At 40.0% G+C, this 18,690-nt stretch overlaps 1 protein-coding gene across 2 annotated transcripts in view; it reads right to left on the bottom strand.

Moving 5' to 3' along the window:
• Window positions 1–18,690, bottom strand: part of mical2b (microtubule associated monooxygenase, calponin and LIM domain containing 2b) — a 71,206-nt gene that overhangs the window by 20,479 nt on the left and 32,037 nt on the right. For both annotated transcript variants that reach the window (XM_073471497.1, XM_073471498.1), the window contains exons 9-17: window positions 18,487–18,602; window positions 17,189–17,315; window positions 16,627–16,717; window positions 13,632–13,779; window positions 11,221–11,420; window positions 8,247–8,335; window positions 7,881–7,949; window positions 7,638–7,766; window positions 30–216 (exon numbers count right to left, since the gene is read on the bottom strand). In XM_073471497.1, coding sequence (XP_073327598.1) covers window positions 30–216; window positions 7,638–7,766; window positions 7,881–7,949; window positions 8,247–8,335; window positions 11,221–11,420; window positions 13,632–13,779; window positions 16,627–16,717; window positions 17,189–17,315; window positions 18,487–18,602 — 1,156 coding nt within the window. The remainder of the gene's footprint in view (window positions 1–29; window positions 217–7,637; window positions 7,767–7,880; window positions 7,950–8,246; window positions 8,336–11,220; window positions 11,421–13,631; window positions 13,780–16,626; window positions 16,718–17,188; window positions 17,316–18,486; window positions 18,603–18,690) is intronic.

Genomic DNA, 18,690 nt, shown 5'->3' with positions numbered 1-18,690 from the left:
CATCCACAGTCACAGTGAATCAAACGTACCCTCCTGCGAGTCAAAGGTGTGCCCACCCAGACGGAGGGTGCAGTTACAGACGTCACAGCGGAAACACTCGCGGTGGAAGAAGTAGCCCTCGGCGCTCAGTCTCTCCATCACATACACCCGCTTGGTGCAGAAGTGGCAGACGTCGCTGCCCCCGAGGCCGGGAGGGAGGTCCTTACGTACGACACACTGAAAGGAAGAGGACCAGGATAAGTTTACATGCTGCTTTTCGAGACAAAGTTTTTAGACTTATTTCCGAGAGCTGCCTGCAATAAAGTAGACAAAATACATTAGTTGTGTGGTCCAGCAGTGAAATGGTAAACTGTTAAAGCAGTTGCACCCATCACAGACAACGGTGGAGATAGATTGCCATAAAATCAGTGAAGAATTATGAGAAAAGATATTTAAAAAATAATAACTATTTTGTTTTATGAAAAGGTGCAAAAATGTGGTGCTGCCAGTTGAATTATGGCAAAAACGACAGGTTTGCAGCTGTACCATGTCAATGTGTTTTTGAGACCGCAAGAGCTTATTTTACTTAAATATCATAATGTTAATGCCCCAGTTACTCATTATAATCTCCAGACCTCGCTGTGGTTCAGTTTTTATTGCACCAGGATATTAAAACAGTAAATGATCCATGCCACTCGAGGGTTTCCTCGAGGGGCCTTGACATTTAAAGACAAAGAACTCGTAATAGTTTTCTTGCCTCGGGTTGGATGAGAGGATTGACATCACTCTCATGTCTGTACAAGAAATAATTACTACACATAACCTCCTGTACAACCACAACTTGTCATTTTTACACTTCAGTTTTTGGACAGATTAAAACAAACAAGACTTAGTGCATTATTTAGACAGGCTGGTAGGCAGATCTTTATCTTTCATACAGTGCTAAGCTAGCTGTTTCTAGTCTTTATGCTCAGATAATCAGTTGCTGGCTTTAACTTCACATTTACTGTACAGACATGAGTGGTATCAATCTTTTCACTTAAAGAAAGCAAATGAGCAGCCAAAATGTCAACTATTAATTTAAGACACAAGTCAAACCCCAAAGACTCGGTGTAGACTTAACTAGCACAACACAACACATCAAGTAAGCTTTCAAGTGAAGTATGTAAAATAGCTCAATATCTTAAATCATGGAATGCAAATAGGACTAAAGCTGCTGCCAGTTTACTCTCACTTCAATTAAATACACTAGTCAGGTTATCGACATCCAACTTCAAGTCTCATGTCCCTGGAACCTCTCACAAGGGTCAAGAGCCACACAGTGTGGACTAGAGGGAGCATGTCGTCTCCAGTATGGAGGAAGAAAACAGGATTGTAATTTGCAATACATGCTCCGCAAAGTTCATATCTTGCATCCCTATCGATCCTAGATCTAGTCAAAGAAGCAGAACTGTGTTAGACTCGAGTTCAAACGATGTGACTACAATCTACAACACCACCATCAGCAATGTGTAAGCATCAAGCTGATCATCATCATCCAGTCTCATCCTGCGACACTACAGCTAACAGGCTTTTCAAACTAATATATATTTATAGGCCAAACAGCAGTTAAAGTTAGCTATAACTGCATGCAGATGTATGTGAGCTGTTAGCCAGCGAGTCCTCTGAGGTATCAAACCATCCAATACTGCTGCAAACATACTAGCTGCTCTGTTGCTTTGCCCTCATGAAGACAAAGCAGAACCCATTTACCCCTTCAGCCTTGGGAGCCCTCCGTGGCCAGGGAACCAGAGCCTAAGAAAGGCAGATTATACGGTGTCAAAGCGCGGAGCAGCAGGGAAAGGAACTTCTTTTTTTGTTTTGTGTTAATCAAATCCTACTTTTCAAAACATAATGTAATGTTACATACTTGAAATCATCATATTTAGTATTGACACCTCTTTTTATTCAAGAGGTTTCAGTGCTAATGTACTGGACCATGAAGTGTGGGTTAGATTTATCTCTGCAACATCCACATGCATCTTACCGGCGTGGCATTGGGCCTGTGGTCTGTCTCATAGAGGATGGCCAGTAACTGAGCTTTAGCGTCTATGGCCGATGATACCTTTCCCACTGTTCGCTAATGTAACACCAGGGACACACAAACACAGAGGGTTGGAGGGAAGGAAAGGAAGGAATTGGAAACCACACAGAGGAGTTAGAAAGAGGACAGGTGAAAAAGCAGAAAAAAGCATGATTTAATTTGAAATCATGGGACTGAGGTCTGGACGAGTACCTCTTTAGTGTAACTCGGAGCTCCAGTGGGACAACTCTCAGAGCGGACTATTGACTTATGACTGATTCTTCTGGGGGTCTCAAGAGCGCAGCTCCCATTGCACTAGATAAACACCAGAATGAACGTCACTTGTACAGTGATACACAGTTCATATCTGTCATATATTTGACTATTTTTCTTTTCTGTTCATACTCTTTGAATGTATTCTATGAGTGTATGGTTTTCTTGTCTGTGCTTGCATGAGCTCATCAAGACAAATTACAAACAGTTATGTTATGGGAATAAAGTATTGAGTCTTTCTTCAAGTGTGTTCTTCCTATAGCACTATGAATTTACCCTAATTAAATGGTTTAACCCATTCTTTCCTCAGGCTGTACATCAGAAATACTGTACATGTATACATTACAATTAAGTACATGTGATTTTGCTCCAAGGACTTAATCTTATATTTATATTCTAGAGACACTATATACGAGAATTTTGCATCCCAGTGATCCCAGTTATTTTATCACTATGTAGCTTTGGGAAAAAAGCTCTTCCAGTGTATTTTGGCACAGGAATAATACATATGAACTTTAAGAGGGCTCTACAAAACTGTTCTGGGCCTGGTTTCTGATAGATGTCATTAATGTCTGAATTCATCCTTTGCACAGTGTTCTAGTTCTTTCTTTAGAAGGACTAATTTGCCACAAATTTGGGGTAAATCAATACTATTTTCAAACTTCCTTCACTCTAGCAGAAAATGTTTGGCTTCTGCAAGAATTCAACAGCCAGAGGGACGTTTTACTGAGTAAATTCAGTAAGAGAGTTACAACATGAAACACTTTAAATAACAGACAGTTCAGTGCAGCTGCAGTCATCTGTTTTGATGTCTTAAAGTTAGCTAAACTTGTCTCAAAAGCTTGGACAATAAGGGAAGATGATTTTTTGAATTAGTTTTCATTTTGATTTCATTTTAAGTTCACAATTATATATGTCTAATACGTTATTTACTAATAACCAACACACAAGATCCAAGCTATTTGAATTAAGTGTTATTTGAACACTTCATTCTGAAATATCATTAGAAAAAGTGTGTGCAAAATCTATGTTCTGCATGTGGTTTACTGTGTTGAATTGCACTGTCTTGTAAATGGCCATTTCAACACACAATTTAAAAGAAACATAACTATAGCCATCTTAAAAATAGTAAAAAAAGAATTTAAAAAAATCCTTTTAAAAAAGGTCCAGTGTGTAGGATTTTGTGAAATCTAGTGGTGAGGTTGCAGATTGCAACCAACTGATCACCCCTCATTTCACCCACCCACATGAAAGGCCCTCTTTAGGGTCAGTGTTTGGATTGTCCGTTCTGGGCTACTGTAGAAACATGGTGGTGCAACATGGTCCACTTTGTGAAAGAGGATCTGCTCCCTCTGTAGATATAAAAGGCTCATTCTTATGTAATGAAAACACAAAAATTCTTCATTTCAGGTAATTATACACTAAAGATAACATAACTATGAGAAATATATTACATTTTTGCCCATAAATCCTTCACACTGGACCTTTTACATGTAGTAGGCTGGGAAATTCAGAGTAGGATACTTTGATTGGACACGTGAGGTTATTAATACTGGACTAGCAGGCTGTCTTCAGGCAGGCAGTTGATATGCATAAGGAAACTGTTACCTTCATGTGATCATTTTCATCTAAAGTCTTATCGTCACATGTCTCCTGAGCAGTTCTGTGGAGCTTCTGCTGCTCACTTTCATGCCTCCTCTCATAGTTTTCCTCGTGCAGTAAAGAAACTGGAGGAGAAGATGAGCTGCTGTGTCCATTTTCACAGTTCGTATCAGAGAGAGGAGAGGAGAGCTCCTGGCTCTCGTCAAAGCAAGCTGAAGCAAGTGCAGAAGACGTTTTGATGTTGCATGTGGAGGAAACAACGTGAAGAGAGGAGGTTTGATCTGTTTTTTCAGAGTCAGTGAAAGAGGAGGAAGGAGAGGAGTCTATTATTATCTTGTCCTTGTGTCCAGCAGTGTCCAGGGAGACAGAGGAGAAACCGGCCTGGGCAGTGGGCTCAGGGACAGGGTGGACTACAGGGTAGATGGTGGAGCACTTAGATGCAGAGACAGAGGGAGGAGCAGGAGGAGGTGGAGACAAGGAGGGAGGAAAGGCAGATAGTTCCACCTATAGAAGAAAAGGCGAACACAAATTAAAGGCTGAGTAGAATAGGAGGATGAAAGTTAAGAGAAGATAACTTAATCACTTTAAAAGCTGAGACAAGTCAGTGGCACTGTTAACAGTTCACTTCTGTTGCAAAAGAGAACTTTTTCTACAAAGTCAATCAAATAAAGAATGAAGTGTCTTAGTGAATGTAGTTAAAGGCCTTGAAAATCTAATGTAGTCAAACAGCTCCAACACAGTTTTCTCTCAAATCCAAAACAATTTGGGTTTTTTCAAATAAGACATTTCTGTTTTTGCTGTTTTCTCTATGCCTTTCTAACTGCTTTGAAGTGGGCGGGGCTCAGTTGGAAAAATGAGTGATATCATTAGTCACATTATTCTGTGCACCAAGCAAGAAATAACAATATTTGAAACAAAATGTGATGAAAAGGTGTGGGCTACACTGCTGATCCTGCCAGGCCACTGCCAATCACATGTGATCAAATCACACACACACACACACACACACACACACACACACACACACACACACACACACACACACACACACACACACACACACACATTTATACAGTGAAACAACAGTGTTGATGTTAAGGTACATGATGCATGATTTTCCTAAGATACAATATCAAGGTTTAAGGTTAATTTAATTCTCACAGCGTTGTGTTGAAATGTGAGATGTGGTCCCTTTATGCTAAATAAGCAAAACAAATACAAATATGTGTTGACAACGAGTTTTAGGAGTTTCAAAGCCTGAAGGATAAAGCTGCTCTGTAGTCTTCTTTATACTGCATACTTAAAGTGTGTGGTGGTGTCTGTATCTATGATTTTGCCCGTATTTTCTCATTATTGGCTGTGTTTAGGACATTTTTGGTGCCATACACACCCAGGAACGGGCAACCCAACAATTAAGTAGGCCTTTTGACAACCCCCAGCAATCAGAGAGATTGTGGCTGATTGTGAGTCTCATTCCCAGGTCTGCAAATAACAACAAGCTACATGCAGAGATGCTATAATACTCTTACTGTTGAGATTTAAAAGTCAATTTAAAAAAAACTTTTCTTCAGGTAAAAATTCTTATTAAGGCTACCACATTCAAATTTAAGAATCCAATTATGAAAAAATGATATAGTTAAATTGTTAAATTAAAAAATGAAGTGATTTAAATGAAGTTAAAAATGAAGCTCTGACTGGACATGAACAGGGGACTTATTGTATATTGAACACTGTGCTGCACCCTTCACACACGGAGCCATGATGCATTGTTTAACAAGTCGAAGATGCATGCCGTTATCAAGACCATGCAATAGTCTAACTGTGACATTAGTCAAGCATTCTGGTTGGTGCAATACACAACCTGAGACTGAGGAAGAGGAGAAAGAGGATCAGGAGGAGGTCTGCCGGAGCCAGGAAACAAGGAGGAGAGGAGGACGGCTCTCTCCTTTATACTCCTCCTGGAAAACTCTCTGGCAGACAGTCTCTGCACAGACAGCAGGAGGTGGTGGGAATCAGATCGGAACATGTGAAAATTGAGTTGTAAATAACCAACTCATAAGCTTGATGATAAAAAATATTGTACAGAAGTGGCATGAAATTCACCTGCTGTGCCGACGTCTCTGACCTCTCAGAGGAATGATCAAGATCCGATACAGACAGAGAAGAAGAGAAATGACGGGTTGTCAGGTCAGGAGAGGTGCGTTCTGGGTAGTAACGTGCGCTAACATTAGGGCTCGGTGAGCGGGGAGGACTTAATGGACTCTTGGAGCGTGAGGGTGAAGGAGAACGACTGAGGGGAGGAGATTTGGGGGAATAGAGGAAGGTAGTTTGCTCAGCCACAGCACTGGGATTCTCCAGTAAGCGGAGGTAGATGGAAGGCTGGAAACATGAAGAAAAGACGAGGAGCAGGAGGAAACAAGAGAGTAGTTACACATTAATGTGCTATTTATTTGTATTACTTGAATGAAACTCAGTCTCAACAGAAAGAGCTGAGAGGTGTTACCTGCCACTTGGGGCGAGGGGGAGGAAGAGGGGTAGGAGGAGGGACATCCTTGGGCTTTGCAAAACGGGGGTTTTCTCTGTCCTCCTCCTCTTCCTCATCCTCCTCCTCTTCTGAGAGAGGAAGTGGGGTGGTGGACAGAGGAGGAGAGGAGGATGGATCTGATTGTTCCTCATCACACTGACGCAAGGAGGAAAGGAAAGGGAAATAGGACAGGAAAGGAAAATCAAGGAGAGGAAGTAGGCCTGAGAGATCTAAAATACATACACATTTTGAACATTAATAGAGCAGCAACCAACATTTAGCAGAGTAATGGCTTCCCGTCTGTCCTCAACTCCGGGTAATGTATGGAGTTTCCTGACAGTCAGACAGCTTTACTAGATGCTCAATTGTAGCTGCCTTTAGCTCGTTAGCCATTCCATCTGACAATATAAACAGAAACCTGGGATTTGTAAGTACAACAGTGTTGTTGTACTCAGAAACTGGAGTGCCAAATCAGACAAACTACCAACTCCTACATAATGTCACTTCATGTATGGAAGCAAACAATAGACATTAGAATTGTAATCTTATAAGCAACTTAATATTGCTCTTGTGATATTTAACCACTAATGAGCACTCAACATTGAAATGCTTGAATGCCACTGAATTTATGACAGTGAAACATTTTATTTTGAAAACCATCTATCTGAAGGTATGGTGTTCTGAAATCCCTAATTTAAGATTCTTTGTATTGACAAATATGACCTATCACTTCAATATAAACCCACAAATATATAAGAAAAGTCAAAAATGAAATTGATCAATTTAGACTGATGGAAGTCAGACATGGAACCTTCGAACTAATGACTATGAGCAGTCAGGCTTGAACAGAATAGTTCAGACCCTAAATAGATAAATAAATAAGTAAGCAAGTAAGTAAGTAAGTCTTCTTGGGAACTTCAAAGACCTTGTACATTTAGATAGATAAAGTGGTTTTAAATGTCAACATTCGTTATATAGTACTGATATATTTCACAAATCAGGTTAACAGTTGATCAACATTATTTCGTCGCTGTGATGGGAGTTGATTCTTCAAATCTTGCTGAAAGAAATCAACAAGTTAAATCACATGCCGTCATGTAAGAAATAAATCCAAGTCGACTCTCTTGGGCATGAAAGTTAATCAGGTGTCACAGTCCCTTCTGATATGGGACTGTCTTCAACCTGTCCCTCTCTCACCTTGCTGCGTATCTTTCCAGTCGACGAGTTCTCCTCAAACTTGGCCAGCAGCTGAGTTGCCATGGAGCGGACCTTGTTCTCCCGCAGCTCCCCGTCCTCACCAGCAGGGGGGGCACTGTGACAGGACAACTGATGCCACACCAGGGACACAGAGGGGAGGCAGCAGGGAGTGGAACATTAAATATAACTCAGCATTGAATAAAACTGGAATGTCTTGCATTTTAGACCTCCTGTTGAACATACCTCAGAGAGGTAGTGGTTGCCTTTTCGCCGTCTCTTGTTCACAGAATCGTCTTCCAGTTTCTTGTCATCCTGTGACAAGATTCATTCACAGAGAATCGTGTGAGCTTCAGATAAGATTGTAACTGGTGTAAAAGTTGAGCCTGTTAACTGATCATGTGATTTACTGTTCACATGAGCAGACATCAAGAATCCCTCTAATCACCATCCAGATTGATGTTCAGGATTAGATAACATACATTTTACAAAAGATGCATTGATCTTCATGTTAGCTAATCAAGATTTCAACAACTGTGAATAGTTAGCTGGTGATTAATGGAAAGTCCCTGAGGAGGGTCAATGAAAGCATCAGACGTATTTCAGCTTTACCCTGGGTATCCTCTTCCTGGGCTGAGGCTGGTTCCCCAGTTTGGCTTTAGCTGGATATTCTTCACTGTTCTCATCTGGTTCTCTTGAACCTGGAATATAGAACACAGTCATACTAAGATTGCATTAAGCCTATTTATTTATCCACACTCTAAAAGTTATTAAGTAGGATCGTGTTGACATGAAAGCCCCTATATACAGGTTTCTCATTTACAAACAATCAAGGAGATGACTGCAGCAGGGGGGTGGAAGTCGTGCTGCCACAAAAATCATTATAGCTTAATTGTGGACATCATCAGTATCTAAAGGACCAGTGTGTAGGATTTAGTGTCATCTAGCAGTGAGGTTGCAGATTGCAACCAGCTGAACACCCCTCGGCTCACCATATGGTGGCTGCTAAAACCAGGGAAGGCCCTCTCTAAAGCCAGTGTGCTGGACTCTGTGAAAGTGGACCCGCTTCCTTTGTAGATATAAAAGGCTCATTCTATGGTAACAAGAACACGATACTTATAGGTGATTACACACTACTGAAAACATCCTTATGACTATTATATTCTATTTCTGCCCCTAAACAATCAGTAATGTGTTCAAAGAAGTAAACTAAAAATTTTGTATGAAGCATTTGTCCTACCATTTCCAAAACATTTTAGATGCACAGCTTACATTGATAGACATCTGTTGGTAACGTGACACATGAAACTCCATTCAGAAATGGAAGCTAGTAGCAGTGTTAATGCTAACCAAGACAACAAGAGAAGTAGTATAAAGAGAGTAATGACAGTAGATAATTGACACATAGGGGCTATAAACATCAAAATAACTGATAAGGTTGCACAGAAAAAGCCACTGCAACACCAGATAACACTTAAATTTAGCTGAACTGGAGTCTGCATGAGAACAGGGGATGTGTAAAAAGAGTTATACAATCAGCACGATGTGTGGGGGGTTCATCCTCGGACTCTACATATCATATATCATCAGAAACTGACTAAAAAACTTTGCATAACAACACGCATTACCTAGGCCCATTATAGTACAATGGCACACAGTGTAGACATAATTGCAGACTAAAAATAACCAAACCAAAAACTTAAGCTCCTAAAATGTCGCCAAGTACATTCCCACCAAATGGACTGTGAAAATGGCTCACTGAGGTTAAATGATTTTCCCAGCCTTTCAGAGGTGAGGACTGCTCTGTGGTGACACTGCGGTCCTCAGGACATCAACATTAAAGCATGAGAAGTGAAACGTGGCTGCAGCTTACAGTGGTGGTGTGACCAGAGCTGAGTGATTGGATATGGCTTCCACAGACATAGCACGCATACCAGTCATGTCTCTGGCAGGGACTAACCTGACCACGGTTGTGTAACGTGCAACTCTAGCTGACACGGTGGATAAAATAGTCCCTGAGCCTCCATTATGTCAAGTACACATAGGCCTATACTTTAACAGAATGCACTGTATACTGACATTAACAGAATCTGAGAAGATATCAGCAGTAAGGAACCCCAGTTTTTTGAGGACCAGTCTCTCTTAACTATCTAACGGATATGGGGATTTTTTGTGGTACTGTTCCCTAACAGAGAGGGTGAAGTAATATTTTGTCCTTCCTTTTGGAGAAAGAAAAAGAGATCCTGTTTTCACAGCTTTTTTTGGTTTGGTATAGTATTACACATTTTTTGGTGGTTAGGGTGAAACTTTGTGTCCAACTGTGTGCTGCATAGCTGAGCCAGGCACTTCCCCATCTGTTGTTCTGTATGACTGGAACCCTTTTTTATATGCTGGAGTGAATTTGTAAACCAAAATGTCCCTATAGTTTATTAAGGCTGCACCAAATGTAATTTTTTTTTTTTTACATTCAAATCTTCTATTGAGGTTTTTGAATGAAAACTTTAAATGTCTGTGATAATATGTTATGATTGCAACACCCTAAAAAAATTCTCGAACAAAGTCCTCAAATTGAATAAAGTGATTCATCAGATTAATCAGAATCAACTTTCATAATAAACATAACTGAGCCAAACCAGTTGTTGGAATACAGCCTCATTTCCACCAAGCAGTCTGGTTTAATTTAGTCCTGTTTGTTACACATTAGGATTGATTTATTTGTTTTTATTGTCAAAAGTTGTGGATGGTACCAAAAGAACTGTTCCATGCTGTCCTGTTTTTTCATCACCCTTCTGTTGAGGTATGTAGCACACTGAGCGGATACTAAAAGGTGGAGTTAAAACACTGCAGATCGAGTTAATGTAGAACTTCCCAAACTGCTGTTTTATAGCAGTCTTCTGTCTTGCTTTTTCTCAAGTAAAGCTTGTTTCCTTGTTGTAATACACAACCATACGTGTGTGCTACAAATATGGGTTGAAGCAGAAGAGTTTGTTAAATAAAATCCTGTTGTGAATTTTGGACATTATTACATCTCTCCTTTTTCAATTAATTTTGACTTGGGAAACAGGGCTACGCAGGCACCACTGGATTCTAATTCTAAAAATAGTATAAATACTTTATATATTATATTTTATATTATTGTAGCCTAAACTTATCTGCAACTGTGCTGAAATACCAGGTTTAAACAGAATGAATAGAGAGGAAGAAAGTTCAGCATATAAATGTAATTTCAAATTTCAACATTATGAACGAAGCTTCAAACTTTTGGTACAGCCCTACAGTTTACGGTGGTGTTGTGTAAAGTTTTTGGTTTGCAGTCCTGTTAATTTCGATTCAGGTTTTAATGAAGACCAGCCTGAAATTTAAGGCTTAAGGAATATGGAGAACAGAAACAGCTCCCTGTTAGCATTCACTGTAACTGCAACCAGGAAATATTACTTTCCATTTTAACACTAGAATTACCACTAGACTTTAATTCCTCATTTAAACTCTTATTTCACATTGTAACACAGAGCTTCACAGCAGCTGATGGAATAAATTGATGGACCCTGTTTTGACTCTCTGTGAAGGAAGCAGGAAGAAGCCTGACCATTGTCGTTTCCTGGGGAGTTCCTGAAGGCCTCGTAGAACTTGGAGAGGTAGAGAACCATCAGCAGCTTGTCTGGTTCGGCCTCCGCAGCCATCTCCTTTCCTGTGGTCACCGGCTGGATGCCAAACTCTCGCTCGGCCAAGTCAAACGCCAACTGGTTGTTCCCCGCCACGTCCTCCTCGTTAAGAGAGTCATAGTCACTGAGAAAGAACAAGTGAGGGGAGGTTAGCCTATTCGTTTCTATTTTCTCTTCAGACATCCCCCATATTCACAGAGCTGGCAGATGGTGAAGTGGCGTAACAGGAGGAGGAGGCTGTATCTTTATGATGAGTTTGGGTTTTCTTTGAGGGGTGATGGACTAAAGTTAAAAATAAAAGAATATCATGCTGAATTAAATTATTATTTTTCTACCTAGCACTGGCACATTGGCTTCCTGATGTAATGACAAAGCTAGAAGTTTCTGGCTATGCTAGAACACACAAGGCTGTAATGGTCATTAAACACTAGAAAAATGAACTGAAGACTGCTTTGTTTGACATATACACATTTGGATCATGGAAAAAACCACCAGCCATGCAAACATCCATCATCTCTTTACAAGTACAGATCATACAGTACGTGTGGAATCACAGCTACCTGCTATGACAAGGATCAAGACAAATTGTGTCTCCTCAAAGAAATGATGTCATTCTAACCAATCAGTCTGACACTTTAATTTGCTTTCTCAGTTGTGTGTGAGCAGACTGCCTCAAGTAGGTCAGTGTGGACTGTATGACAGCCAGCTTTCAAATTAGATTAATCAGGGTTTAAGTTCGACACAACCAACTGCATAGAGATACAGTAAAATCACATGCAGCAACTGAAAAGTGGAGCAGCAAACAAGAAAATCAAGAGAAGAGTTATCTTTTATTGGTCAAATAATAACAGGACAAGAGTCAAAATGAAAACAGAAACAACTTGCAGAGGATTACAATGCCTATTAGCCATAAGCTGACTTAACTCTACCAGCAAAGTTAAATTAATCTTTATTCAGGTTTGGGAATCATATGTTAAACCCAAAACCACAATTTTGTGTGCCGATTCAAAGTTTTAGTAAATTTGCAATCATACAACACTGTGCTGCACTCTTTGCAGATCTGTCAGAGCTTTTGATACTGTTGATCACAAAATGTTGTTTTCGCTCTCTTTGGGTTTTGAGTCTTACATCAGGTTCAAATCACATCTCTCTGGTAGAATCCAAATGGTTTCCAGTTTCAAATCAAGTCCCCAAGTGTTCGATAAAGGTGTCTATCAAGGATTAAAATCAGGGCCACTGCCATTTACTCTTAATAAAATTAGTACTTATTTTCAAATTCAGCATTGTAATGCCAACTTTTATGCCGATGATACCATCTTGTATGCCATCAGGCTTGTCTAGATTACAGTCTGCTTTCAATGACCTTCAGACACCCCTTGTTGAAAATTCTTCTAAACTCACAAAAACACAAAATGTGTTGATTTGGCATGAATGTGAACGATCAACGTTCCCAATCTAATCCATGCTGTAAATGAAGAGCTAATGATGCAGTTCAGCATTATCAATACTTGGGAGTTTGTTTAGGCAGCAGACTGTCCTACATCTTGCTCATAAATTAAAAATTAAAATCGCTTCTCATTTAAAAAAAACAATACACAGGCACCCATTAGCTCGGTTGGTAGAGCGGGCATCCCATGTACAGAGGCTTTGTCCTCGCTACAGCGGCCCCGGGTTTGAGTCCCGGCCTGGGGCCCTTTGCTGCATGTCATCCCCCTCTCTCTCACCCTGTTTCCTGTCATCTCTGAAGCTGTCCAGTCAATAAAGCCATACAAAGGCCAACATTTAAAAAAAACAAAAAAAAAACAATATACAATCCACTGTAACGTCTACACTGGATTATGGAGACATCCTGTATGCTCATGCTGCTGATACTAAACCTGAGCCACTGGATGCCATCTACCATGGTGCCATCCATTTGAATCTCCACCTTACAGGATAGCCATTGCACTCACCCCTGTCAGTTACACAGAAATGTTGCATGGTCATCACTGGCAGCAGCATATCTCTGTCTTCATTTATAAAAGCCTGGCTATCAAAGCTGCTGAGATATTTAACATCTTAAGGTCAGTTCAGAGCTGTCAACCACAACATCAGATCACAGGAGACGTTGATTTAAACCTATTATTAACTAACATTTCAGAGCCGGGAGCTGACTGTTTGCACACAACTACAATAAAACTATTAATTTCATCCTGCTCCGTTTAAAGAGGGCCAGTCTGAACCTGACTGAAAGTGACTCTTTACAAACCTGTGGAAACAGAAAACCGCCAAGACTTGAATAACCGTCAAGATTTCCCTATGAATACACTGTGTATGCTTTTGTGTTTGTTCTTACATGATCTCAGGCCTCTGGCGATGTATGAGAGCGCAGAGGGCCAGGCCGTTCTTCCAGGAAGATGTGAGGTTGGTGACATCGACCCCTCTGTAGCCCTGAGTCTGCTTCTGACACCAGGTCAGCAGCCGGCCAGGACGCACCTCAGACTCTGCAGGAGAGACATAATGTATCAGCAGTGTCAGCGAGGTCCTGTCCCACTGCTGTACAGTCAGCTTGTCATTTGACATACTGTAACTCCATGACAAAATTAACCTCTCCATTTAGGAACCGCATTTTTTCTTTTAATATTTATGTTTCTTGACTTTTATGGTATTTATTTCCTCTTAACGTGTTATGTGTTATGCACCAAAATACCAAGGTGAAGTCTTTGTATGTGAAAACCTACAGACATTCAACCCAATTCTGATCCTAAGTCCCTTGAACCGTGTCACTAGAAAGATTTGAATCTCCTCCCAAGCCTAAAGCAAAGACACTGGCAGCAAATACAGAGAAGGAAAGGAGATTAAGGCCTCTGCACAAACTGGCCCACTTTAAGGTTCTGCAGCAGAAATAGGGTTCTACAGTGCAACTAAACATTTTCATTGGTCCACCAATGCGGTACATCTGAAATTAAGCAGGTCTGGTTAAAAAGAAAAGTGGCCTATAAAAGTTTTTTTTTTTAAAACATATTTTCTGTGGATTATTTTGTCAGTGTATGGCAGGAATTTATCCACATCTTGAAAATGAGAGAAACTGTAAGATATCACAACCTTAAAACAAAGTTCTCTTCATTTTGAATTGGGCTATTTATTATTTTTTTTGTCATTAAAATGCTGCGGTGCCCACTCTACCCATCCCCGGGCCTGAAATACCAAACCATGGCCATGGTGAGCCATGGCGAGCCGTGGGAGGGGAGGACAAGGGAGTGAGATGGCTCCCTGATGCAGCAGAGCGAGGCGACCCATGACCGGATTATAATAGTTTGTCAGCATTTTGTTACTTTATTTTTTAAATAATTGAAGTTATCACAATTTCTTGTTGTGTGTGCTTTGATTTAAATAAAAAAAAAACACTTGTCTGCACCTTTAATCCTGCTTACAATCATCCAAATCATGTGTTAAGAAATTTTAAATGACCTAAATGAAAAAGTTATGCAGACCAAACTGAACTCATAACCTTCATGAAGTTAGAACTGAAGAAGCCTCTTGGATAAGAGGTGAAATGTCTTCAAGAAACTCAAACACGTCCAGTTGCCTACGATACAGCACTTAGAATTACCATGACCTGGATGACTAAGAACCTTCCTCAACATTAGCCGAGTGCTGTGTATTAGAATGCATACGTAAGTGTACCTAATGAAACTTGTGTGAAAAAGAAATTGAAGTTTCAGACTGTGAAACCCAAAGATGGAATTTGGTTTTGATATTGAGGATCAATACTTAAAGCTAACCTGACGAGTATTTTTATCAACAATGGGTCAAAAAAACATGTCCAGCTCAACGTTTTATTTTTATACCCTGCAACGCTAATGTTTTAGTTCTGTCTCACTGCCGTCATGAACTTTAATTCTAGCAGCATGAGATAGCTTGAGGCGGCTGTTTTCACTGTTAAAAGCTCTGATAAACCCACTTAACATGACCTCCTCAGCATCAAACAAGGGGCAACGTTAACGTCTAGCTGGAGCACTTACTATTACTACTACTCACTAAGTATTGGGATATATTTCCAAACAGTTTGTGGAGACTAAAACAGAACTAAATGGAGAGTGAATACCGGACTTTCATTCATCAGATGGTCAAATAAAAAGCTACTGTTTGCCAAAACATTAAAACATAAGGTGATACTATGTCAAGGTTGTGTTTACTGCTATTTCTACTGCCCCCAAGTTGACAAAAAATCTATAAATACAGTTTTAACTTGTGACTAAACAACAATCTTCCATCATAGTGATGACAACTTTATCGGCCCACATACTGTTTACCAGCCTCACCCTGCCGCTGCAGAGTGGAGCAGGTCAGCACACGTCTGCGAGAGGCATCATGTTGACCGTCATGTGGGTGTAATGTAATCCAGCTGTATTGTCTGTGACGAGGTGTGTCAGCCTGTGACTGAGATAAGGCTAAAGTTTCCCCTCAGTGGGGAATGGAGATGCATTCACTGTGATGTCAGCCTCTGTTCTCCAGTAAACCATACTCAGGAGTTCACTCTTATATGTGAAATGCAAAAATGTTGAGACTGTTTCATAAACAAAAGCTGAGGGTTTTAATGTAACTTATAAATACATCTAGGAAAGCTTTCATGTAGGGCTATTGGGGCTGTGGGTGCATCTAATCCCAGTAGTGACTCATGGGATGATCAGATTACAATTACAACATGACAGGGAGCTTTGAAGGAAGAATACAGTCCCGTCTGAGAGCTGGCAGCGATGCTCACGGTCACTGGTTTCGTCTAAAGGTATTTTGTGAGTCTGTAGTCTGTTTTTATTGTAGCAGCATGAACACCCAAAGATTTTGAGGTTTTGATCATACTATCCCTATAATAATTTAATACATGATTATACATAATGCTGATACACAATTTTTCATAAGCTGCATTCTGATTTTATTTTTCTGACACATTTTCTTTTAAAAAGAAAACCTGCTCTGTTAAAACATAACTCATGACTAGCATGAAATGAACGAAGACAATGTGAAAAGAAAATCAAACTTTTGACTTTCTTTTCATTATTCTGTGAAACACTAATGTTCTGTCCACATACATCAAACACATAATGAGCAAAGTTTAATCTAGGAGTAATGGGGAACGCACCATTATGCTTTCATTACCTCACATTGTTGGTAACGTACTGTAACCCTAGATTCTATGATTCAAAGAGCTATCACTTTTTGTCTCTCATCCATCATCATTTTATCAATTTTTTCATGCACAATGACACTGAATGTGCCCGTCAGCCATCAACCATCAGTTTGTGGATATGGTAAGGGGAAAAAGAAAGTCAGTCTGCATTCTGTCTCACCTTTTCTAGACAAGTTCACTGATCTCCATGTGGGTGCTCCTCTTTCCAGGTGACACGAGTCCTGTTGGCCATTAATGAATAGGTGACGTACCTGACAGGAGAAGATATACAAAAATAAAATGATTTGAAACCAGAGCAGAAAACTTTAACACAATCACAGGGACACTCAGTCAATGCAAAAGCAAACAGTGGGATTTAGAGGATTTGCACTTGTTCTATTTGGGGGTGTAGTTGGGTGGCGTCACATTTGCACAATTGTAGCAGAAAGACTAGTCTGCGCTCACTGGTAAATAGAAAAGTGGCACTGTGATTCATTGTTGAGTTTATATAAGAGACATTCACTTTTTTAAAACATATAATATCCCTGATTCAACATGCACAATGATGGTATAATCATTCTTCATAACTTAAATGAGATTTAAACATTTAATCCATTATCTCTGTCACTGAGCAGAAGAACCATGATTATCTTTTTTTTTTCCTTGGAAAGCGCGTTGTAACTTTATTACGAGTACTGCTATATAAAAGAAGTTTTATTCTTATTATATAAATGTAGACTGACCTGGTGTGGGCGGACACAGCTGGAGTTGAGGTTGGGATAGCGGCTGGCGGGGTCAATGGTGTACTGTTCAAAGTTTTTACTGATGTTCTCTGTGGTGGTCTGAGGCAGCAGCCGGTAGATACTCTCCCTGAGGAACAGGGGGTAGATAGAACTCTAAGATTCAAGATTCTGCAGCTTCAAAGATCCTGGAACTACACTGCAACCACTTGATGTGTCAAGACATAAAAGACTTTAAAACTATAAATAAAGACCATAATATTAAATCTACTTCACATAACATGCATTTACAAATCCAGACTGGTTTATTTGAACTCTGCCTCTTGAACTTATCCATGAAATACCCACGAAATCACGTTCTCCTTTAAAGCTGGATCATAAGATCATAAATAGGACACAACGCTGTAAGCACAGTTAAGTAAGTATAAACGGTGTAAAGCTAACAGATATGAGGGAATATTAATTTCTTTAGTATTCTTCAAGCCTCGTCAGGAGAGTAAAACTATGAAAGTTTCAACTACTTCATTGGTAGTTGCAGTGTTGAGGAGGACATGATTTGTTTAGAACTTTTATACCAATTTGCCCATTACATTATGAGAGTAGGAGTGATGCTAGGACAAAGCTCAAGTATCCAAAATAGAAACAGCCCGTCCTGTGGGGAGCATGAACATTGTCAGTTCATGGTATGCCAATTTGACTTAAACATTTTAATATATGTAGTGTAAGACTGCAAAGTCTGGCCTGAGAGTGAAGCCAGAGGAAGGGGTCATGGGGTCACTAGAAAAAATAGCATTTATCCTCTGAAGAGCTGAACTTCCAAGATTTTACAGTAATTTGATCATCGTATTTAATTTCTTGTGTACAAATGAGAAGTGACGGAGGAGCTAGAAGAAATCATACTGCATGTATATGGTTCATCCTCTGTGGAGCATGAATCTGCTGAGCAAATTTAAGGTACTCTGTAGTTGAAAATTATATATATATTTTTTATTATATTTTCTGTCTACAAATTGTGATTTTGACCTGAAGGTGGAACAAGAATTAATGGTCAGAAGGTCACCAAAACCTCTCTCATCCTGTGGGGAACATGCATATACATACTAATAAGTGTCTGGCCAGTGCTTGTTTAGTTACCTTGCTTTAGACCTAACTTTTGTACAAACTAACAGACTGTCCTTGATTGTCTGCACTGATGCTTGTTTTCATCTGTATGAAATACAGAGAAAATAAATCACAGAGCACACAGACAAGCTCATCTTCTCTATCTCAAGTTACAGGAAGTGGAACATAAACCCACACACCTCTCAGCCAGTATCTCCAGAGGGCTCCTGCCCTGAGCCCAGCCCTTCACCATCCAAGCAGCGTCAAAGGCCGCCAGGAAACCCCGAGCACAGCCTGTACCCATCGGCCAGAAGGGCTTTAAACATAAAACATGTCAGTGTGAACATACACAAGCCAGAGTTTCAAACAAATCTGACAACACACAAACAACGCCCACTGTCGCT

The sequence above is a fragment of the Pagrus major genome, chromosome 8 (genome assembly GCF_040436345.1).
Source record: "Pagrus major chromosome 8, Pma_NU_1.0".
Lineage (NCBI taxonomy): Eukaryota > Metazoa > Chordata > Actinopteri > Spariformes > Sparidae > Pagrus > Pagrus major.
Note: the sequence above shows the minus strand (reverse complement) of the source record. Positions and strands in the feature narration are given on the sequence as shown.